This window comes from Numenius arquata, chromosome 23 (genome assembly GCF_964106895.1).
Source record: "Numenius arquata chromosome 23, bNumArq3.hap1.1, whole genome shotgun sequence".
Taxonomy (NCBI): Eukaryota; Metazoa; Chordata; class Aves; order Charadriiformes; family Scolopacidae; genus Numenius; species Numenius arquata.
The window spans coordinates 2,007,853-2,028,135 of NC_133598.1; the positions used below are offsets into that span (position 1 = coordinate 2,007,853).

Below are 20,283 nucleotides of genomic sequence, written 5' to 3' on the forward strand. Positions count from 1 at the left end.
ACAACGGGATCAGGCAAGCTTAGGTTCACAGCAGGACCCTTCCAAGGGCCAACAGGTGACTCAGAAGAATAACTGATGGAATAGGTAAGAGCTGAATCCAAGAAGACCTCCTTCTGGGGATGTTTCAGCAGCGCATAGTGTTGTCTTGGTCGGCTTCTTCATCCTATCCATACATAGAGGTGTCACCAGACCTATCAATCAGGGTCAGAGAGGAGACCTGCAAACTTCCCGAGAGCACACACCTGGAGCAGTCCGTGTAGCTGGGGAGGTGACTTGGGGTGGGGACTGGGGGGAAAATGCAACAAAGCTGTTAAGCAGAGTTCTGCACAGACATCTAAAATTTCTCCACATAAGCAGGAGTCTGTCGAGGTGCAAAGCAGCTGAAATGTGAGCACACACACGCCTCTAGAAATGATACTGCACCTGGCGCTAAAGCAAATGTCTTATAGCTCAACACATGCTGGGCCGAGGATCTAACATCTCATATCAATTCCCAGCTGCCTGCAGTGATGTCGGAAAGCAGTTGGCAGCAGATAGAGCAAAGGTGACAAAATCTAAGTGCCCTGTTGTACATTCAGTTAAAAGCATCCCTGAAGGTAGTATATCTTGGTTCTGCAAGGTCTCTAAAACAGGGGTAGCAGCTGAGCAGTTTTAACATACCGTTTGGAAGGGACCTTTCCCGTGTCATTTTGGGGCTTATTTCTGCATCCAAAATGTTTTACCAACAGATATTGACAATGTCATCAATGTCTGATAGAACCAAGGCATCAACATTTGCTGATATTCTACTAACTGAGACAAAAAGGAGAAGAATCTCAAAAATACTCTGTGGCACAAATACTTTGTGACACTGGGTTAAAAAACAGCAGAGAAATGCAAGTTCAGGGGGAAAATATGCACCTTGATAGGAAATTAGGAGCATCAGGTGGGGGTCGGTCTCTTGTCCCAAGGAACAGGTGACAGGACAAGTGGAAACAGCCTCAAGTTGCACCAGGGGAGGTTTAGGATGGATATTAGGAAAAAATTCTTCACTGAAAGGGTTATCAAACCTTGGAACAGGCTGCCCAGGGAAGCGGTGGAATCACCATCCCTGGAGGTATTTAAAAGCCGGGCAGACGTGGTGCTGAGGGACACGGGTCAGTGGTGGTTTGGGCAGTGTTGGGTTGATGGTTGGACTCCATGATCTGAAAGGTCCCTTGCAGGCTCGACAATTCTATGGTTCTATGTTCAGTAAGTACAGAAAGCTAGTGACATGCCTCTGTCCACAGACAAAAGGGAGACAAAGCTTTCAGAAATGTATATTTTGATGGGTAGTTCCTACCCAGTTTGCCTGCCAAAATGTCTTATCTATAGGCCTTAATATTTAAAATGTGCTATACAGCACATTAGTGGGATGTTAATAGGAATGGGTAGTTCGGCTGGGAGCTGACAGACACAATACCATCCAGTGCTGTCAACTCACGTTTCTAAACAAAGCCTTGGGACAATGTGGGTGATGGAAATAAGAGAGCCGTGCTAGGTCCAGAAGAGCCTTTTATATTTTGAAAATTAGTCCTGGCAGAAACTTTTCACAAAGCCTTTCAGACAGTTGCAGAAGAAAGGCATTAGCAAACACATCACAGGTTGCAGAGGCGGTTGTCCCCGGCACAGTTATGGGATTTAAAACTAGCATAAATTGGGAAAAAGCTAATGGAGTTTATTTGCCCTGAATTTTTATTCTAGATGGCCTGCTCTGGGAGGTGCCTGTTTCTTTCTTTTGACTGACTCATATTTGCAGCTTGAGCTTTCAGACATCTACGGTTGGGTGGGAAACCCCTAAAGCATTCAGTTTTAGAAAACTAGAATGTGAAGCACATACAAACATATGGCCAAGAATAAGCGCTGAGTCCTGGCTTTGCCATTACAGAACCCAGAGCACAAAAAGGTTTTTCAGAAGTAGTGCAGGTCAGCAAAGGCTCTCTGGGCAGGTGTGGACAGGCTGATTTACAGCCATGGAGTTGTTTCCATTTACCCTTACATGTTAGAGCAAAAGCTGGCACTGAAGAAGCAGGAGCATCGAGTGGTATTTCAGCATCCAGGTTGATAATGTGAGCAGTGGCAAAGCCATGCTAAGGACGTGCGGCTCACACTGTGCAGGTGTCACTGTAGAGGATGTTTGATTTGCACAGTAGTTTAGATGAAATTGTGGACGAGAGGGAAAAATTGCTTGGCTGGGAATTGCCAGAGCTACCTGGTGATGGTAACACCTTTGACATGAAACAGAAATCTGATTTGTGCTATGTATTAATTGCCTGCATTGAGCTGCTCCCCCAAAGCAATGGAACACTGACCATCCATGATGCTAGTCAGAGAAGCAATCTGGGCTAGAGGACACTAATCTGTCCAGAAAAGGTATTCCCAGCATTTCCTATATCTAAGATGTGACTTGCAAACCACCCTGTTTGTGTCTGGGGCTCCTGCTGCTCTCTTGCCTGGTGAGAGCTGTGACTTCAAAGAGCTCACTGGAGGTCTCCGCTCACAAAAAGCCAGGAGGCCTGCCCAGTCCCGATGGTCCAGCTTTTCTCCATCCAGCAAGGCGGGGAATTTTCAGCGTGGCCACACAAATGAGCAGACATCCTACTTGCCTCATTTGCCAGAAGCTCTTTCCCATGACATTTTAATCCCACTGCGACAGGAGCGAGCAGCACGAGGAGGTTTCATTGCACCCACCCAGTGCAGGCACAATCCCTCCACTCTGTGTGTGCTCAATTGGACAGAGAAAACAAATACCTCAAATCACGGTTAGCCCAGGAACAGATGATCTCAGGAAAACTACCTGCCTGATTAGGGCCCTTGGGAGAGGACCCATGAGCGTCTTGAACTATTTTTCCTCCCGGTGCACTGGCATGCTTTACCCAGGAGAAATCAACTGCCCTGAATGGTATATCTCACACACTTTCAGCTCAGTACGTGCCAAGGAGCTGGACAGCTTTGTGTGGATCTTCAGGGCTGGGCAACACCGTGATCCCTTCTAAGTGGCCAGAACTGAAACTCAAAAGATATATTCCAGACTAGAGGAGTGAGCTGGTTGTGGACAAAGAGGGATGGGACAACAAGATCCTAACCAGAAAGCAAACCACAGTGTGAAGTGACTCTGTTGTGGCCCACGATTGGCAGCTCTGGGTCATGCTGGGCCTGGGCAGTTGCACACATTGGCTATGACTGTGCTGAGCCCTGGACACACCAATTAACCATGCTTTGTGTAGGACATAGCTTGGCATGTGCACCAGACAGCCTGTGGCCACGGCCCTTCCTCTGGCCTTGTGTGGTCACTGTTGAGCACCACAATGTGATGAGGTGCCACCATGTTGTGGTGGCCTGGTGCAAGACCTAGGTCTGGGGGAGCTGTTAGGAACACCTGGTAAAATAAACCCACTCTCATTCATAGCTCAGGACTGTTGGAGCTGGTTCCACGCGCCCAAGCTGAAGGGCAAGAAGAGACGCCTGTCTGGTGTCATCACTGCAGAACAAGGCCAGCTCCATCATCCCTCCAGGTCCATCATCCCTCCCTGTAAAAAATATGATCTGGAGTTCCTCTACATGTCCACAGGCTTCCCTCAGACCACCACCCTTGTCTCTCCAAGGAGACTCTGAGAAGCACAGGGCACCCACAGTTTTTCCAGCTGAGTAAATTTTGCACCAGTTGCATCAGCCCAGTTACCAAGTTCCACAAATAGTTGCATCCAAACAGCGGCCACAGAGGGGCCAGCAGCAGAACAAAGCAACCAGATACATAAGCATCCAGTTTGTTTTGCTGCTCCGGGGAATATGCCACAGACATATTCTTGATGGGATTTGGCTCACTAGTGTCACATCTCCTTACCACAAACATACCTGAGCTCAGCCCACCTGGGCAACCCTTACTGTTGGGTGAGCAGAAATGGACATTGAGAAGCTCAATGTGAGCCAGCAATGTGCACTCACAGCCCCGAAAGCCCCCTGCACCTTGGGCTGCATCAAAAGAAGCATGGCCAGCAGGTCTACCCCTCTACTACTCTTGTGAAACCCCACCTGGAGTACTGCGGCCAGCTCTGGAGTCCTCAGCACAGGAAGGACATGGACCTGTTGGAGGAGGTCCAGGAGGCCACAAAGATGCTGGAGCCCCTCTGCTGTGAGGACAGGCTAAGAGAGTTGGGGGGGTTCAGCCTGGAGAAGAGAAGGCTCCAGGGAGACCTTAGAACACCTTCCAGTCCCTAAAGGGGCTCCAGAAAAGCTGGGGAAGGACTCTGGATCAGGGAGGGGAGCCATAGGAGGAGGGGGAAGGGTTTGACACTGAAAGAGGGGAGATTGAGGTGAGATCTGGGGAGGAAATTCTTTGCTGTGAGGATGGTGAGAGCCTGGCCCAGGTTGCCCAGAGAAGCTGTGGCTGCCCCATCCCTGGAGGGGTTCAAGGCCAGGTTGGACGGGGCTTGGAGCAACCTGGTCTGGTGGGAGGTGTCCCTGCCCATGGCAGGGGGTGGCACTGGATGGGCTTTAAGGTCCCTTCCAACCCAAACCATTCTATGATTCTATGATTTCTAATTATCGTCTGGAGAGGGTGCAGATAAGGGAGAATTAAAGGAGTAAGATCAATGTGCCAATGGAGGAATGGAGTTATTCAAAACTATTTCCCAGTGATGTTCCTTGAAAGGCAGAAATGTACATTCTTAGAAAACAACTGGTATTTATTGACTGACAAGAACACCAGCAGCGCAGACACTAGTGCAATACTGGACAACACAGCCAGCTACACAAATATGGGTGTTATAATCAAAGGGATTATACAAAAATTAGGAGAAGGTACAAGCAGGACTGTAACGTAATTTAAAACCCATAGCACCATTTTCTTTCTAGAGGATACATAAGAAATATAAATAACATTGATACTTCTTGTCACAAAAGTTGTACATCTTGAGGTAGACAAATGTTTTGTTTCCCTTAAAGCACAGCCGTTGTTTTTTTTTCCAAGTGACATATTGTCACAAATTGGCCTTCCAGTCTTTTACAAGGTGTCTGAGGGTGTAGAAGTGGCTATTGCATGAGTGGAGTTTGTTACTCTGCTCATTAGTGTTTCTTGGTTTACGTGGCTCTATTTATTGATCTAATAAAGTACCTTTGACCCCAGCATTGCACAGCCCTTCCGTCACAGCAACAGTGCTGGGTGGATCCCTGGTTAAGTCTCAAGGAATTACTGGTGTCTAATCATCTTATGGGGCAGCCTCCAGATATGTGATTTCTTTCCAAGCAGATTCAGCTCCTCACTTGGGGATGGTGGGGTCCATCCACACCAGAACTTTACACACTTCAGTAAAACTTTTCTGATGGATTGTTATTTCCCTCCTGTGATAACAATGCTGAATCCACTGCTACCAAACCCAGCACCACAACACACCAGGAGAGGAAATAAGAAATGGACTAGGAACTATACACAGGGACAGGGAGCAACCTGTGCCTCAGAGTAGTTCTTGGGTGGGTAGTGAGGATCCCAGCCAGGCAGGAGTATTAGAGCTATCACCGTTCTCAGGATCTTAGGTACAGAGGAAAGGGTTCATCCTGAATCCAAAAACCCTACAGGAAAGCATGTGCAGATCATTTTTTTACCATCGATAGTCATGTTGAGGTACATTTGCACTTGGGAAAGAGTTTTTTTATAGCCAGGGCATAAGCTTTCACCTTTGCTGCTGAAAAGATTTCCATGTAAAGACTTAAGTGTGATCCCCATGTATCTCCAGCCAGTTATTCCAGTAACTTCTTTACACATATAACCAAAGAGGCGGCACATCTGCTGGATTTACATCATAAGGTGTGCAGCATCATTAAAAAGCTCACACACAGACCAAATGGAGGCCCAGGTTTTCACATCCCATATCTCCAGGAGGTGGCGGAAGAGCTTTGTTCAAGATGATGCTTGGTCTTGATTCTTTGAGAAAATATAATTCAAGCCTAAGAATACTGAATGCCAAACAGACCCGAGTTTTGCTTCCTGGTCACACAAAAGTGGTCCCTGGTCCATTGCTGTTAGTTGAAGTAAATCACGTTTCTGAATATCAACCCAATTTACTTCAAGTTTTGGTGATAAAACAGCTCTGGATAACTGAATGGAAAAAGAAAAAAAAAAAAAAGGTAAAAACAGCCATCTGCCTCAAGCAAACTTTTTCACTCCTTTATCCATAACACCATTTCTACAAGGCTTAGTATTGAAGGATACCAAAAGGAGTGATATCAACATTTCCTCAAACTCAAAATATGCTCCAGCCTTTTCGCCAGACCTCATATGGGGTGTTTTAAATTATTTATTTCCGATCAGTTTTCATCGTTTGATTTCCCAACTGAGAGTCTCCCTGTTCTGACCAGCAGGGGTTGAGTGGAAAGCTTTTCAGCTGTGACAGGGAGGGGTTGAAACAGGCTTTGAGTGAAGTTTGCAAAGCAAAGCCAGAGGACATCAGCCTTCCTTGTCCAGACTTGGCTGAACAGCTCACAACCAAAATTTGCTTCAGTCGAACACTGAACCTCCATATTCCACGGAGCCTAAACTCACCCCAAGGATACCAGAGAACGAATGATCTCTTCCTCAGATCTTCTCAATTTCTCAAGCAGCTCTAAGCCACCTCTGAGGGCAAGGAGCTGCGGCCACAAAAGTCCACTTTGGTACATGAACAAACAGTACTTAATTTTCCCTTGAAATATCTTTATGTCCAGTTCTTATTCAACAATTCTAGTGTGGTGCCTGGAATTCCAGGCGCAACCTCACCTTTCAGTTTACTTTGTTTACTTTATTCTTTGACTTCAGTAAAGTTCTTTTGAGAGCCCCGTGGGACTAGCTAGCCCAACGCTCAAGACAAAGGGCAGCTCCACCTCATAGCTGCTGGCAGCAAGACTGGACAAAAACATGGTATGGCACAGACACTGCTGGTTCAACAGGTCACAGCTCAAATGGTAACACAGATCACTGCTAAAAACCTCCATTGCTGGAGGCAATCCCTGCACATTTCACAGACATCAGTGTTTTCAGTGGTGAGGGACTTGGTGACACCACCTCAAAAGCATGACTGTCCATATGACACGGGCTACACACAGAAAAACCATGTTATTTTTCAAGTGCTTTAAAGCAGTATCCAGTTCTGCCTTAAATGTGTCTTCTTTGCCTGAAAGAGTGCCAAAGGACCAATTCAGTCCAAAATATCCACACTGAAGGGGCCTGATTGAGTTGCCTAAATAAACGTGTCTGGTCCCCTTGCCACAAACGTGTCCTTCAGTTCCCACTGACATCAGCGTTTCAGCTGCAAAGGACACAAATAACCAAAGTTGCAAATTCTACTGGCCTGACCATATACCTCTCTGCCTAAATAATCATCTTATTATCCTTCTGGTCTTGGTTTTGAGTCTGTTGTGCAAAACACCATCTGAAATGCATTCACCCACCACTTGAAGCATTGCAACGCTTGGAGCCAGATAAAGGAAATTATTAAAATAACACTTTTTGCTGTGCAGAAGACAGGCTGGCCTTTAGGACAGGAGAACTAGTCTACAGATTTGAAATGCTCTTCACAGGAAAATGAAAGGTGTTAACAACATGTATTTCCTTCCACAGTCACTGCAGAGCAGGACCAGGTCATTGAAGACTAAAAGACTTACCTAAATGTCTGTTCTTGTGCAGTTTTCTCTTCTCTGTTTTTACAGGAATAGTACAGAAGAGTGAGTCTGAGCAAGACAAAAAGCTTCACTTTGAAATGAGTGCAATCTGAAGGTACCTGAAGGGTACGCCAAGGGCCCTACAAAGACCAGCCAGATCCAGGAAGGCTCCTGTTTAGCCTGTAGCCCAACAGTCACCTCAGCCAAGCTCCAACAAGCTGTTACTGGAGTCACTGGGGAGGGGACGAAACAGATTTTTCACTTATGTGTGAGATGGATGGTAGATCCTCTCCAAGAGGTCCAAGTTGGGTTTGGAGGACAGGAGTACATCCGAGCTTCCTAGACATGCTCCCAGTGTGCAGTCTGACAGTTCCTGCTGCAAGAGTCAAGCACGATGCTGCTCAGCAGGGTCACCTGGAGCTCAGTGAACAGAAAGTTCTTAAGAGAAGACCTAACACCCAAAATGACATAAACAGCCTGCTCTTTTAAGAACCAAGAGAGCACATTCATAACCCCTTGCTGGGATGCAGCCGTCAGCAGGTGACGCTGACCCACATAACATTATGAGGAGGTTACAGAAGTGTTCTTTCTTCTTCAAACGACTTCATGACAAAGCTGGAGACAGAACTCTCTAAGCTATTGAAAACCAGTTCTATTCTGAGTTCTTGCCAGCAGTGACCTTGTGCAAGTCCTGTTGCCTGATCCTCACAGTGCATAAATCCCAACCTGTGGCGGTGTGTCTGCTCGAACCTCCTTAGCTGACTTTGTCAACATTAGCCCAATGAGGAAATAAAAAGAAACGAGAACATCAAGAACACTTTCCACCACCTAGGAGCATCCTAGCTGCTCTCAAATTGTGACATCTGGGTGTGGAGAATGGATGGTGCAGGCTCAGAAATTACTGGCCAGTGGACAACTGAGAAGTGCAGCTTCGATAAAAGCAAGAGGACAGAGTGGTGCCTCTTCCACTTGCTTCCGAAAGCTGTGCTTCCCCTCTCTTACCACTGAGTCCCAGTTTAAATGAGAATGCCCCATGCAATGGCAGGGGGTCCCCATGGAACCCTCCTGTGACAGGGTACTCCCTTCCTCTCCAGTGCTGGACAAGCCAGGAGGTCAGTGGGGCAGGTGGCTTGGGATCAATCGTGTAGAGCAGAGCGAGTTCCTTTGTTGCTTCACCCATGATGCCTGTTCCTAACAATTTTAACTCATTGGGATGTTTTTTCATTGAGTGCTCAACGTTGAGACTCGTGGGAAGATTTCAACTCCCAAAAGATTAGAAGCAACATGTAAATAATGGTCTGCTCAATATTAATTTCACTGGTATTTAGGAGGTAAAAAAAAAAAATAAGGCCAATTAACCCAATTTGCAGTATTACGTCTGTCATAAGCACTTTAATTCAGGTCAAGTCAACTTGAGCCAGAAAAAGGATAAAAAGGAATAAGCCCATAAAAAGCCCTGTAGCTAGCCAAAGGGAAGGTATTAGTGGCCTCTAAACAGTCAGTTCATGGCTAGATCTGCTTTGAGCATTCTCTTCCATCGTTTTATGAAGCAGAAGTCAAAAATAGTTGTAAATACAAAGGGCAACAAGGTCAAGATAGAGTGTGAGTACACACTCGTCACTGCAAAGTAATTATTCACAGCATATGTAAATGAACAGATGAGCTGCCTGACTTCAGCAGACCCACACTCAGGAGCTGGAGCACACAGGTGAGATCTCAGGGTTTGTCAAGAGAACTCAGTCACATTGAAAGCTCGCCCAGTTCAGCTTATGGATCAGTCCATCTAAACAACCCAAACCAGCATCTTCAGCCACTACGTTGCCAATTAATTTTGACCTGAGCTTAAGGATTTACATATTCTTATCAGCACCAGCCCATCTCCACACCAGCATCCCGCTTGCTGCATTACAGCCATTACTAAAACTGGGTAAATACAGCAGCTTTGTTATCTCAGGGGCTCTCCAGAGCTGCTCACAGCAGAAATGCTCCAACTGCTGCTGCAGGATTAGCCACAAAGAGCCCCAAAGCAGGTGACCACACTGCCAAGCTCAACACCCAGGCATGGGGTGCTACAGCCCTCCATGTGTCCCTGGTGCCCAGGTCAGGGACTGCCCCACTGCCACTCCCAAGACTGCTCTCTAAGACACAACCAAAGAAAAAAAAACAGGCTGTTTCTGTTGTGTTCAACTTCAAGTCAACTAGAAAATCATGACTCAAAGTCAGGAGATCACAGCTGTGATGGACTGTGCTCTTTTCCCCAGGTCAGCTTCTCACGCCAGATGCCTGCATTGTCTAGACATATCTCACTTCTCAGTGCAGAGATTGTCACTCGTGACTTGCAAATTTTGTAAGCCCCAGTTCCTGTGGTTCCTAATTCCCTGTCACAAATTCTACCTGCTGTTAGCACAGGGTAGAGCTGTGGGATATGATGCAGTTTGGGCACCGGGGCAAAGACATAAGACACATAAATCAAAAAAGTGATTGAAAGTTTGATGGGGGAGGTGGGAGGGGGTAACAAGAGATATGCATAATTGGCGCCATCACCCTGGATCCACCACCATAAAATAGCCCCCCACAAGGCAGCGCGCTGCGGAGGGGTAACTTCACGGACCTCAGCTGAGCTCCTGTGACACATGCGCTGTAACAGGCAATTCTGGGTCTCCTGTGTACAGCAAGGATAAAAGGTGGTTAAAATGCACTTGGAGTCTAACGTCCAAATCATAGACCTGGGAGATGATGGACTTGAGGTCCATTTGTTTGTAAACTGGTATTTCTGAGGCAAATTTCTTGCATCAAGATGAGACTACTCAACAGTGTGTCTTTGAGTTCAAAGCAGAAGGGATTCAACCAGCGCCTGGAGAACAGCACTGAAACCTCCTGCCGCTAGAGTCATTTTGCCTGGGTGCAGGAACACGGCTGTCCCTGCTACATCAGGGTCCAGTCTCTGGTGAGTCCCTGGTCCTGTCTCTTCTCTCCAGGAACCAGGGCACAAGCCCTCAGTATTTCAATGTCACCACCCCAACCCATTTACATAAGTGCAAGTGAGGGATGGAGGAGGGGGATATTCCTACAGACCAGAGTACAAGTTTTAGCTCAAAAGAGATATTTTTGGCTGCTCCAGTGTTTCTGTTGTTCCCACGTTACCCCCACTCTCTCTCCTTCCCTCCTGATCTGGTACCTGACAAAACCTCTGGTCTTCACCCCTCATACAGGAGCTCTCCCCAGATCAGAGGATCTCAACAATGAGATAATAGGAGCACTGGACATTTCTGGTGCTTGCCTTTGCCCTCACCCCACAGTAGAGAATCATGTCTCTGTCTCTCTACTGTTTTCTTGTACTCTAGGACTTCTCTTGACCCTCTAGCACCGACTTTACTGCTTGCAGCTGTAGACCACCTCTTCCTGCATGCACTGTTGGCACTCAACGTAGCAGCACCACTGCACCTGGCAGTGGCAGGAGAAGGTAACCAGCCGGCTCTGGGTGTTATAGCCTCGTCCACAGCACATGCTGTCACAGTTGCCTTCCCGAGAGCAGGTCCTCCCAGCAGTTCCCAGGGAGTATTTGCTGGGACGACAAAAGCTGGGGGAGTCTTCCACATACACCAGGTCAGTAGAGCGGGGCGAAGTGGGGTGCTTGGGGGAATGGCTGTGTCTCTGTGGGCCAGCCAGCTCTGAGTGTCCCACAGCATCATTGGTGGTGCTGAAGACCTTGACGGCATCATCATAGCGCAGCTTCAGCAGTCGTCCAATCTCATGGAAAGGTGAAAGCTGCTTCCAGCATGTCCGGACAGCACATGAGCCGGAGACACCATGGCACTTGCATGTGGTTTTGAGACCGTTTTTCACAGCCTGATGAGGAAAAGAAGCAGTAGTCATTATCTGCCAGGACCATGAGCCTAGTTCTGGGTAGAGGCAACACCTCAGATTGTAGACAGCCTGGAAGTACTTAGAATCATAGAATCGTTTAGGTTGGAAGGGACCATTCAGATAATTGAGTCCAACCATCAACCCAACACTGCCCAAACCACCACTAACCCATGTCCCTCAGCACCACGTCTGCCCGGCTTTTAAGTACCTCCAGGGATGGTGATTCCACCACTGCCCTGGGCAGCCTGTTCCAAGGTTTGATAACCCTTTCAGTGAAGAATTTTTTCCTAATATCCATCCTAAACCTCCCCTGGTGCAACTTGAGGCCATTTCTTCTTATCCTATTGCCTGTTCCTTGGGAGACGAGAACGACACCCCCCCCCCTCACTACACCCTCCTTTCAGGGAGTTGTAGAGAGTGATAATGTCTCCCCTCAGCCTCCTTTTCTCCAGGCTGAACAATCCCAGTTGCCTACTTCAGTTTTGTTGGTATTATTCCTATTTTATGGAGGAGAAACTAAATAAATAAATAAATAAAATAAAAACCAGCAGAATGGCTAGAGTTGACTGGTGAGCCAGAGAGCAGAAATCCTGAATGAGAACAAATGGCTGAATACTGAATACATCTTTACTAAGCCTGTTTGGAATAGCAGGAATAGTCAATCATGAAACAGAGTATCCCCAGCACAGTGGATTCCCTTTGGTATATTCAAATCAAGTCAGTGATAAGTCAGTAGCCTGTAACATACAGGCCAAAATGCTTGATCTAACGGTCTCCCTGACCCAAACTTTTGACTTGCCTAGGTCCACAGCAAATTGACAGCAGACTCATAATTGATCTCAAGAGTGTCAACCCTTAATCTACTTCACATGTAGAAGCTCGGAAGCTCTTACTGTTCTCAGAACTGCCTGTGGCCGTGTCACAACCCATGGAGTAATTCAGCTGGTGAGTTTTACAGCTGTTAGTGTGCTCCATAGTGCTGTCACTCGACCTCTGATAACCCCAGAGGATACAAGATGCTGCTCTGCTGCTCCAAACATGCATCTCCTCACACCAGAGTTCAGGACAATTTCCAGGGAGCTCTCAATAACATAAGGTCCACAACACACAGGTAAACAGGTCTAGTTTGTGAGTAGGGGCAGTCAATACCCATCTCACAAACAACCTTGGCTAAGGGTGGGTTAGAAGACTTGCATTGAGTCCTAACTTCTTTCTAGGCCTGCTGCTGCAGGTCCTCACCTTGATGCCAACATTGGTGTTGTGGATGTCCACCTTGGCCCGCAGGTCTTTGCCAATCCTCTTCTGACCCAAGAACTTTTTCAGGAACTTGGTGCTGTACTTAAGGTTGTCTCCACAAACGCCCCACTGCCAGGCCTTGCGGTTCTCCAGGTCTGGGGAGTCATCGCAGGTGCAGCGCTCCATGCGCCCAGCACTGCACGCTCTGGCCAGGGAGTGGGTGAGAGCTGCAGAGGACACTGCATAGAGGAAGGCAGTTTCCTTAAAACCTGCACAGAAGAAGGATTAGGAGAGGGTAGGAGCAGGAAAGGCAAAAAAAGTTCATCCACCTCACTGGCTCTCCTGACTGTCCATGAACTAAACCCAAGTGCAAAACTTAGAAATACAAAGAGACAAAACTCTTCCATTACCTGCGCACGGTTCCTAGCAGAGAATCTCAATATCAGGTTTGAAATAACTGATGTTGTAACACCCCCAGGCTCACCTGGTGGCTGTGACTGATTCAATATGGAGACAGGAGACCACTCATGAGTCAAGGGATGGGTGGCAACAGCCAAACAGCCCTGGGGAAATAGTCAACTTCAAAGAGCAACAGTCATGAAACTCCATTTGTCCTCATCACATTTGTCCTCATCGTCACCACAGAGCTGACAGGTGTGCTTAGAAGCCATCACTGAAATCATATTGTCACTTAAAATCAGAAAATATTTAGTAGAGAATGAAAAAATATTTTAAAAATCGGACCCGTATTTAGAAATGTTTTTAATTGGGACTGAATTGGCACAATAGTAGTATTTCATATGGAAGGATCATATGCAGTTTGAATGGGAAAGGTTCCATGTTGAAGAACATCTTGCGCAAGGACAGACTCTCCAGAACGAGTGGATTTTCTGACTTCTGTGTACAGTATCTGCTCCCAGTGACTGTGGTGGTGCTTTCTGAAGCTGTTCTCCTTCATAAAGCTGGCCTCCCAGCTAAGTTACATTTGCCCTGAGGTACGTGACCATGACACACCTTGATGTTTTAACTAGGAAAGAAAGTACAGTGCCTGAATAGAAATTCAGTCTAAAGACATGGGATCAGATAGGAATGGGAATATTGATATGGCACCCATGAGTTTCCCACAGAAGTTCCAGAAGACACCAATTGACACAAACCTGCCCTAAACCCCAAAGTATTTTGTTTTGATTATTTACCTCCTCTCCTATTTAATCCAGGGGAAAATCTTAATATTTCCTCCAGAGTTTATTTGCAGAAAACAAAACTATTAATAGGAAATTGCTCAACAAGTCCACAATGTAGGAAGTAGGGCAAGGAACTGAAAGACAGGTGACTGATCAATAGCTCAGCATGCAGGAATGGATAAGATTGACCAAAATAGAAAAATTTCTGTTTATAATAAATAGAGCACTTGTACATTGCATGGAAGGAAACACATTGAAGCAAACAAATATTCTACATTTGAAAAATCCAAATTTCCTTCCATATCAAAAGGAAACAAATCCGTTTCCCCAAAAAAATGGAAGACAGACAGAGAACCAGAGACCTGATCTAGTCTTGCAGTTAGCCCTGCTCTTAGCAGAGGTTGGAAGGGACCTCTAGAATTCATCCAGTCCAACCTCAAATCTTTCCAGCATTCTGTTCCCTCAAAGAATTCCCATCCAGCTGTAATAATAGATCAGACTGCTGACTGCTGAGATGTGGGTGAGGTCACCAAAAATCTGATCAGAGAATGGGACAAAGAGTACTTCTGATAGCTATCAGTGAGAAGAATGGAAAATTGACTAATCATGAAGATAATGGAGGGGCTGCATTAACAAATTGGAGGCAGACTTCATAGGAGCTCACTGGAATTCCAGAATTTTAGTTGAAAGATCTAGCAACAGTATAGACGTGGATGAGAGAGTCAAGAAAATGAGGAGGAAGTCAAGGAGATCAACAACAAACTGCTTCCTACCTCACTATTTTAGTTGCTGTATCACTGAGACAAGTAACTTGCAACTAACCTCTCTGATTGATGATGAAAATCTCTCAGGGCACTGGAAGAATAATGAAAAAATGTCACCAAATCTGTCAAAAGTTTTGGAAAAGCTGATATGGGACACAGTCAATACAGGTTATGGATAACAACACAATGTTCACGTGTTTTCACACAGTGGCTAACTCAAAAGAAGGGGCTAAGAGAGGATAAGATACATTTGAGATCCCAAATCTGAAAAATAATTCCAGTAGCTATCTCCAAATGCTTCCCAGATTCCCAGTGTCCTATCTGACATACTGAGACCAGAGGAGAGGAGAACATTTTCAAAACATGTTCCCATACCATATAAAGCTAGCAGTACCCATCAGCTCCACATACCCTGCTAAATCTGACTTTGTGGAATACCACACTGCTTCTGCTATTTCTGACCAGTGATGGTTTGGTTTCTTCTGTGGCACTCCACGTAAGGGCTGGCCAGATTTCAACCCACTTGAAATCAGAGACCATTGCTTGTGGTCAGGCCACTGCAGACAGCAGTAACTCAAGATAACGAGGATACTTTCAAACCGTCTCCTTCTTCTCCCTCCTCCCACCTCCTTTTATGGCAAAGGTTCAGTATCACCAAGCTCCTAAATACTTGTCTGAAAACTCTAAGATGATTCCTTCTACTTAGTCATAAGGCATTGATCACTGTCCGTTTAATTGTTTAATTCACAAACCACACAAGTAAAGGAAAAACGGAATGGTCCTTAAGCCCTTGTGGAATAACAAAGAGCAACAGAGCAGCTGTGGAAGCTGGATTTTCAGTGGAACAAAGCACAAATGAGCAGCAATCAGCTCCAACGAGCATGATTTGAGAAGATCTAAATAGAGGTTTCTGCACATGTCCTGGTTATCCATCCTCCCACTATGTCAATGGAGCTCTTGTCACCACAGCCAGTGGAGCCTGAGCAGATTCCAGGCTTTCTGGGTCTGGTTGAGGGGTGAGTCACTCTCCTGACCCCATTGACTGTGTTGCTGGTGACAAAAGGAAATCTTAAACCCCCAGTGCAAGGGGGAACATCCAAATGCAGATGTCTTTGCTGGGCAGTAGTCAGTTTGGTTGCAAACATCCAGCACAGAGTTGAATTTCAAGATGTTGAAGCAAGCCAGCTCCCCCTGGTAGGTCCTTGCACACGTCCAAGTCCTCGCCTGAGCTCTCTGGAATTATTTCTTAGGTTAGCAGCCTATAAATACAGAAAGACATTTGCAGCAATGGCAAGACACTGTTCTGTTCTGTGGTGTGGTGTGTTCTAGACCACAAGGAAAACTATAATAGGAGGAGTTTAGCCATGTGGTGATTCTGCCAACGGAAAGATGCTCAAGGTCAAAGATTTTTCAATGCTGCAATAAAGATAGTGGGAGCATTTCAGAGCAAGTGGAAGAGACATTTCTCTTGGGAAAAACAAAACAAAACAAAAACAAAAACAAACAAACAAAGAAAAAAGAGCAGACCAGAAAGCTATAGAATTGTAGAAAGCTTTAGGATGGAAGGACTTCTCAAAGTCTTTAGTACTTCCTGCTCAAAGCAGGACTCCAATGCCAGGTAAAATTGCTCAGAGCTTTGTCCAACTGAGTTCCTAAAATCTTGGAAATTTTACATCTCTGAGCCCCTGCTCCTATGTTGTTCCATTCCCAGATTGCTCAGGACATCAATGGAACCACTGCATGAAGATCAAAGAATCTGACCAACATGAAATGGATCGATGGAGGGAAGGATTGTAAGAGTGCTCGTTTCTCAAGAAGGATTTTTCTGAGTGGCTGGATCTGAGCTGTCTTTGCTACAGGTATTTATTTTCCCCAAATCACCATGTTGCTTGAGTTGAACTACTGCTCACCTCACCACCCGCGCAACTGACTGCCTCTATGGCACACCTTGGGAACCAAGGGATCATCATGGCTTCAAAAACTCTTTATAAAGACAACAGCTGCCACTGTGCAACAAGGTGGCTTGAAATGTCTGTCCAGAATAGCTTTAAATCTACCTCTTTTCATGGATTTTTTAAGAAATGGAGAAGGAATGCAGAAGGATTTTGCATGGATCAGTGAAGAGTAATAGCCACCATTAAGTGACTGCAAGAGTCACAGAAGGATTGTAGGTTATGCAAAAGGAGTTTCCCAATTGAGTGTAAATGTAAAATAACAAATGGTGCAGACTGTGAAAATAAATCTGGCATTTCAAAAACCAGAAAGCCCTTGGCATTCTTTTTTACTTACTAGAAGTATGTATATACAAGAAAAAATATTGTGGCATCTGTAGAAGCAGGAGCAGCACAGGTGATCCCAGTCAGTCAGAGCAGTTTTCAATTGTCACTGCAAATTAAGTGTGGCTTTTCACCTATTACAAAAATGAACCATCTCACCGCGACATGGTCTTTTTTCCCCTCTTGCACTCATAAAACCAATGAAAACTGATAAAAAGTGTGTGGTTTTCTTTACAATTTCTCTAGGACCATGGTGATATCAAATGATTTAATCGTTTCTAAAACTCTTCATCACTACTTGGGTGAAAGGAGCACAGTCCACTGTCTGACCAGCAATTTCCATGGCAGCAACAAAACAGCAGTAGGAATATGTGAGAAACAGATCAAAAGTGGCAGCTGAAAGTGTTCGTGTTCTTTGTGAAAGAAACCAACCTATTTGCAAGTAAAAGGAAAATGAGAACTAGTCATTGCTTCCAGCCAACTGTCCTCTCGTAGAGGAGATGTGTACAGCATACTTTTCTGTATTAAATCATCATTTGATCCTTAAGATTGTGTAATAAAAGTTTTCAAACACTTATCCTCATCTGCCAAAACAGGTTTTAAATTACAGGTGATATTTTATTTTGTCAGTCAGGAGTCCATGGAAATGTTGAGGCATGTCACCACGAGATAATTAAATGTTTTCCAGCTATTTGAAGATGAGGATTATTCAATTGTCATTTTCAAGTTCTTTGAGGTTGATGAAGGTAGAGATGTCAGAAAGTCACTAAAAATGATCACAAACAGCTTCTTCCACAGTGTGCTAAAAAATTCACAATAGAACTTTGCAATGAAGTAAATCTGATCTTGTATGTGCTGGGTTGCTAAAATATTAACTCAATATTTACTTTAAATTTACTTTAAATTGAAATGTTAAAAAGCTTCAATCCCAATGCTAATTAAAATCAAAGTTAATATTGGCTTATACAGCCCCTTTTTTAGAGACATTAACTTACTAAACATTAACAAAGAACTGAAACAGTAATACTGAAGACTGAAGCTTATTAAATGCTACTGAACATTATAGAAGGGTTGAAACTCAGTAAGAGGCTGGTAAGGCGTAGTTTGGATGACGATAGGTTCAACAGAGTATATGTGCATGCTCTGGGAACTTTTATTAAGACATAGTTTCAGGGTCTATCTTCTATTTTTCTCAAGCTCTTATGATTTAAAGGATAAATTATGCTCCCTCCTACATCAAATACAGAATTTAGAGGACATTTTTTTTCCTCTAAACCCTTCTATGAAGCAGAAGCCAGTGGCTCTTCTGCCCCCTCTGCGTGAACTTCTGCAGGAACTCCAAATACATGTGAAAAAGTCTGAGGAAATATTTGTAAACATGCCCTGAAATGACTTAAAGCTGATAAACAGCTTTTTCAAACAGTATATTAGGATTAAATTCTGTATCTGAGAACAACAGAGATTTACACACAAAAATATCCAAAGAGCTAGAAAGAGTGTTTTCTAAATATGTCACTTGACATAAAGCACTAAACCTTATTTTTCACAGCATCATCCCTGATTGCCAGCCAAGGAAGATGGTCAAGGATACTCTGGTCTTGGACAAAAATCCACAAGCCAAGAGTGTGAACTTCCTTCTACTTTTCAATTCGTGACAAGCCACGCATGAAAGATGAGGATAAGGCATATCTTGTGGCCAAAAAAAAATGCACAGGTCTCATTCCGAGGCAAAACAGATGATCTCTGCACTCCCTTGTCACTGCCCCACTTTGCTTAATTTGATATTTAATGATAATTAATTTAATATTCCGTGAGATTTGATACTGCAAACCAAAGACTACCTTGTACCTCGCTTCAGCAGGCTGGTCCGTCCTTCCAGGCTGCAGTTCCAGCGCTCGCTGCGAAACTGGTACTGGCACTCCATGATGCCAAGCCGGATGGCATCCCTCAAGGTCTCTGCCAAGCCCGGCTCCCTCCGGCAAAGCCTCTTCTGCTTGCGGGACAGCTTCAGCAAGTCACACTGCTTCACGTGGACCTTCCCCTGGGCAGCGTTTGTGGAGGGTCCCAGGGATGGGAAGTGGGTCAGAGCTTCTTTCCCAGTCAAGCTGAAAGACAGTAGAAAAAACTGTGAGTTATGGAAGACAGCTGAGGGAGCTGGGGTTGTTCAGCCTGGAAAAAAGGAGGCTGAGGGGAGACTTTCTCGCTCTCTACAGCTCCCTGGAAGGAGGGTGTTGGAGGGGGGGTGGGGGAGGTCGGTCTCTTCTCCCAAGGGACAGGCGATGGGACAAGAGGAAACAGCCTCAAGTTGCACCAGGGGAGGTTTAGGATGGATATTAGGAAAAATTTCTTCACTGAAAGGGTTATCAAACCTTGGAACAGGCTGCCCAGGGCAGTGGTGGAATCACCATCCCTGGAGGTATTTAAAAGTCAGGCAGACGTGGTGCTGAGGGACATGGGTTAGTGGTGGTTTGGGCAGTGTTGGTGGACACCAGTTAGTAGACTGGTACAAAGCCAAACAAGCAGTTCCTCACGGCAGCAAGATTCTTCACCTCTGCACCACTATTGTATTCCTTGTAAAAACACTACTCTTTCACAGCTTCTATTAAACCTCGGAATCACTGAATTGTCAGAGTTGGAAGGGACCTCTAGAGATCCTCTAGTCCAACTCCCCTGCTGAAGCAGCGTTGCCCAGAGCACGTTACTCAGGACTGCATCAAGGCGGGTCTTGAAAATCTCCAGAGTAGGGGACTCCACGACCTCCCTGGGCAGCCTGTTCTAGGGCTCTGGCACCCTCACCGGAAAGAACCTCATCAATCATCTGACCAGGTCTGGCTGGTCACGTTCCCGGGTGTACATTTCTGCATAGCAAATGCCAGTCTGTGCTGGCAGAGAGAGGCAAAAGTCTGTCAGTGAACATGACAAGTGTCCACATTGTCTACCACACTCCATAGGTAAAGAATTTTATCCGATGGAGGTAACCAAACTGGAAACTTGTCTCGGTCCACAGAAGACAGACATTTCTAACACTCGACTGTTCTTATAAGGGATATAACCTTCATTATGGAGGATGCACGTCAACCACTGCAGCTGTGATTTTAGTCCTCCACATACTTTATAGACATCTGTTTCTGAGCTAGTTGTCTAGATCTTTCTGTAGTCAATCCAGTCTGCCCAGGCATGGGAGTTATAGCAAATTCAGCCAACCTAACCCTGCAGCACTCCTGCATCCGTTCTCACAGCAGCCTACAACCTCCAGATGCACTTACACATCCATAATTAGGCACAAGTGTGATTAACTAACACATG

At 45.4% G+C, this 20,283-nt stretch overlaps 1 protein-coding gene across 1 annotated transcript; it reads right to left on the reverse strand.

Annotated features, from left to right (window-relative positions):
* Positions 1 to 11,022: 11,022 nt before the first annotated feature.
* WNT9B (Wnt family member 9B) lies at positions 11,023 to 19,075 on the reverse strand. The gene is made up of 3 exons (XM_074162896.1): positions 18,826 to 19,075; positions 12,757 to 13,022; positions 11,023 to 11,499 (listed from the first exon to the last, which is right to left on the reverse strand). Exons 1-3 carry the CDS (start codon positions 18,899 to 18,901, stop codon positions 11,023 to 11,025), a joined length of 819 nt encoding a protein of 272 aa, XP_074018997.1. The 5' UTR covers positions 18,902 to 19,075.
* Between the last annotated feature and the right edge of the window lie 1,208 nt (positions 19,076 to 20,283).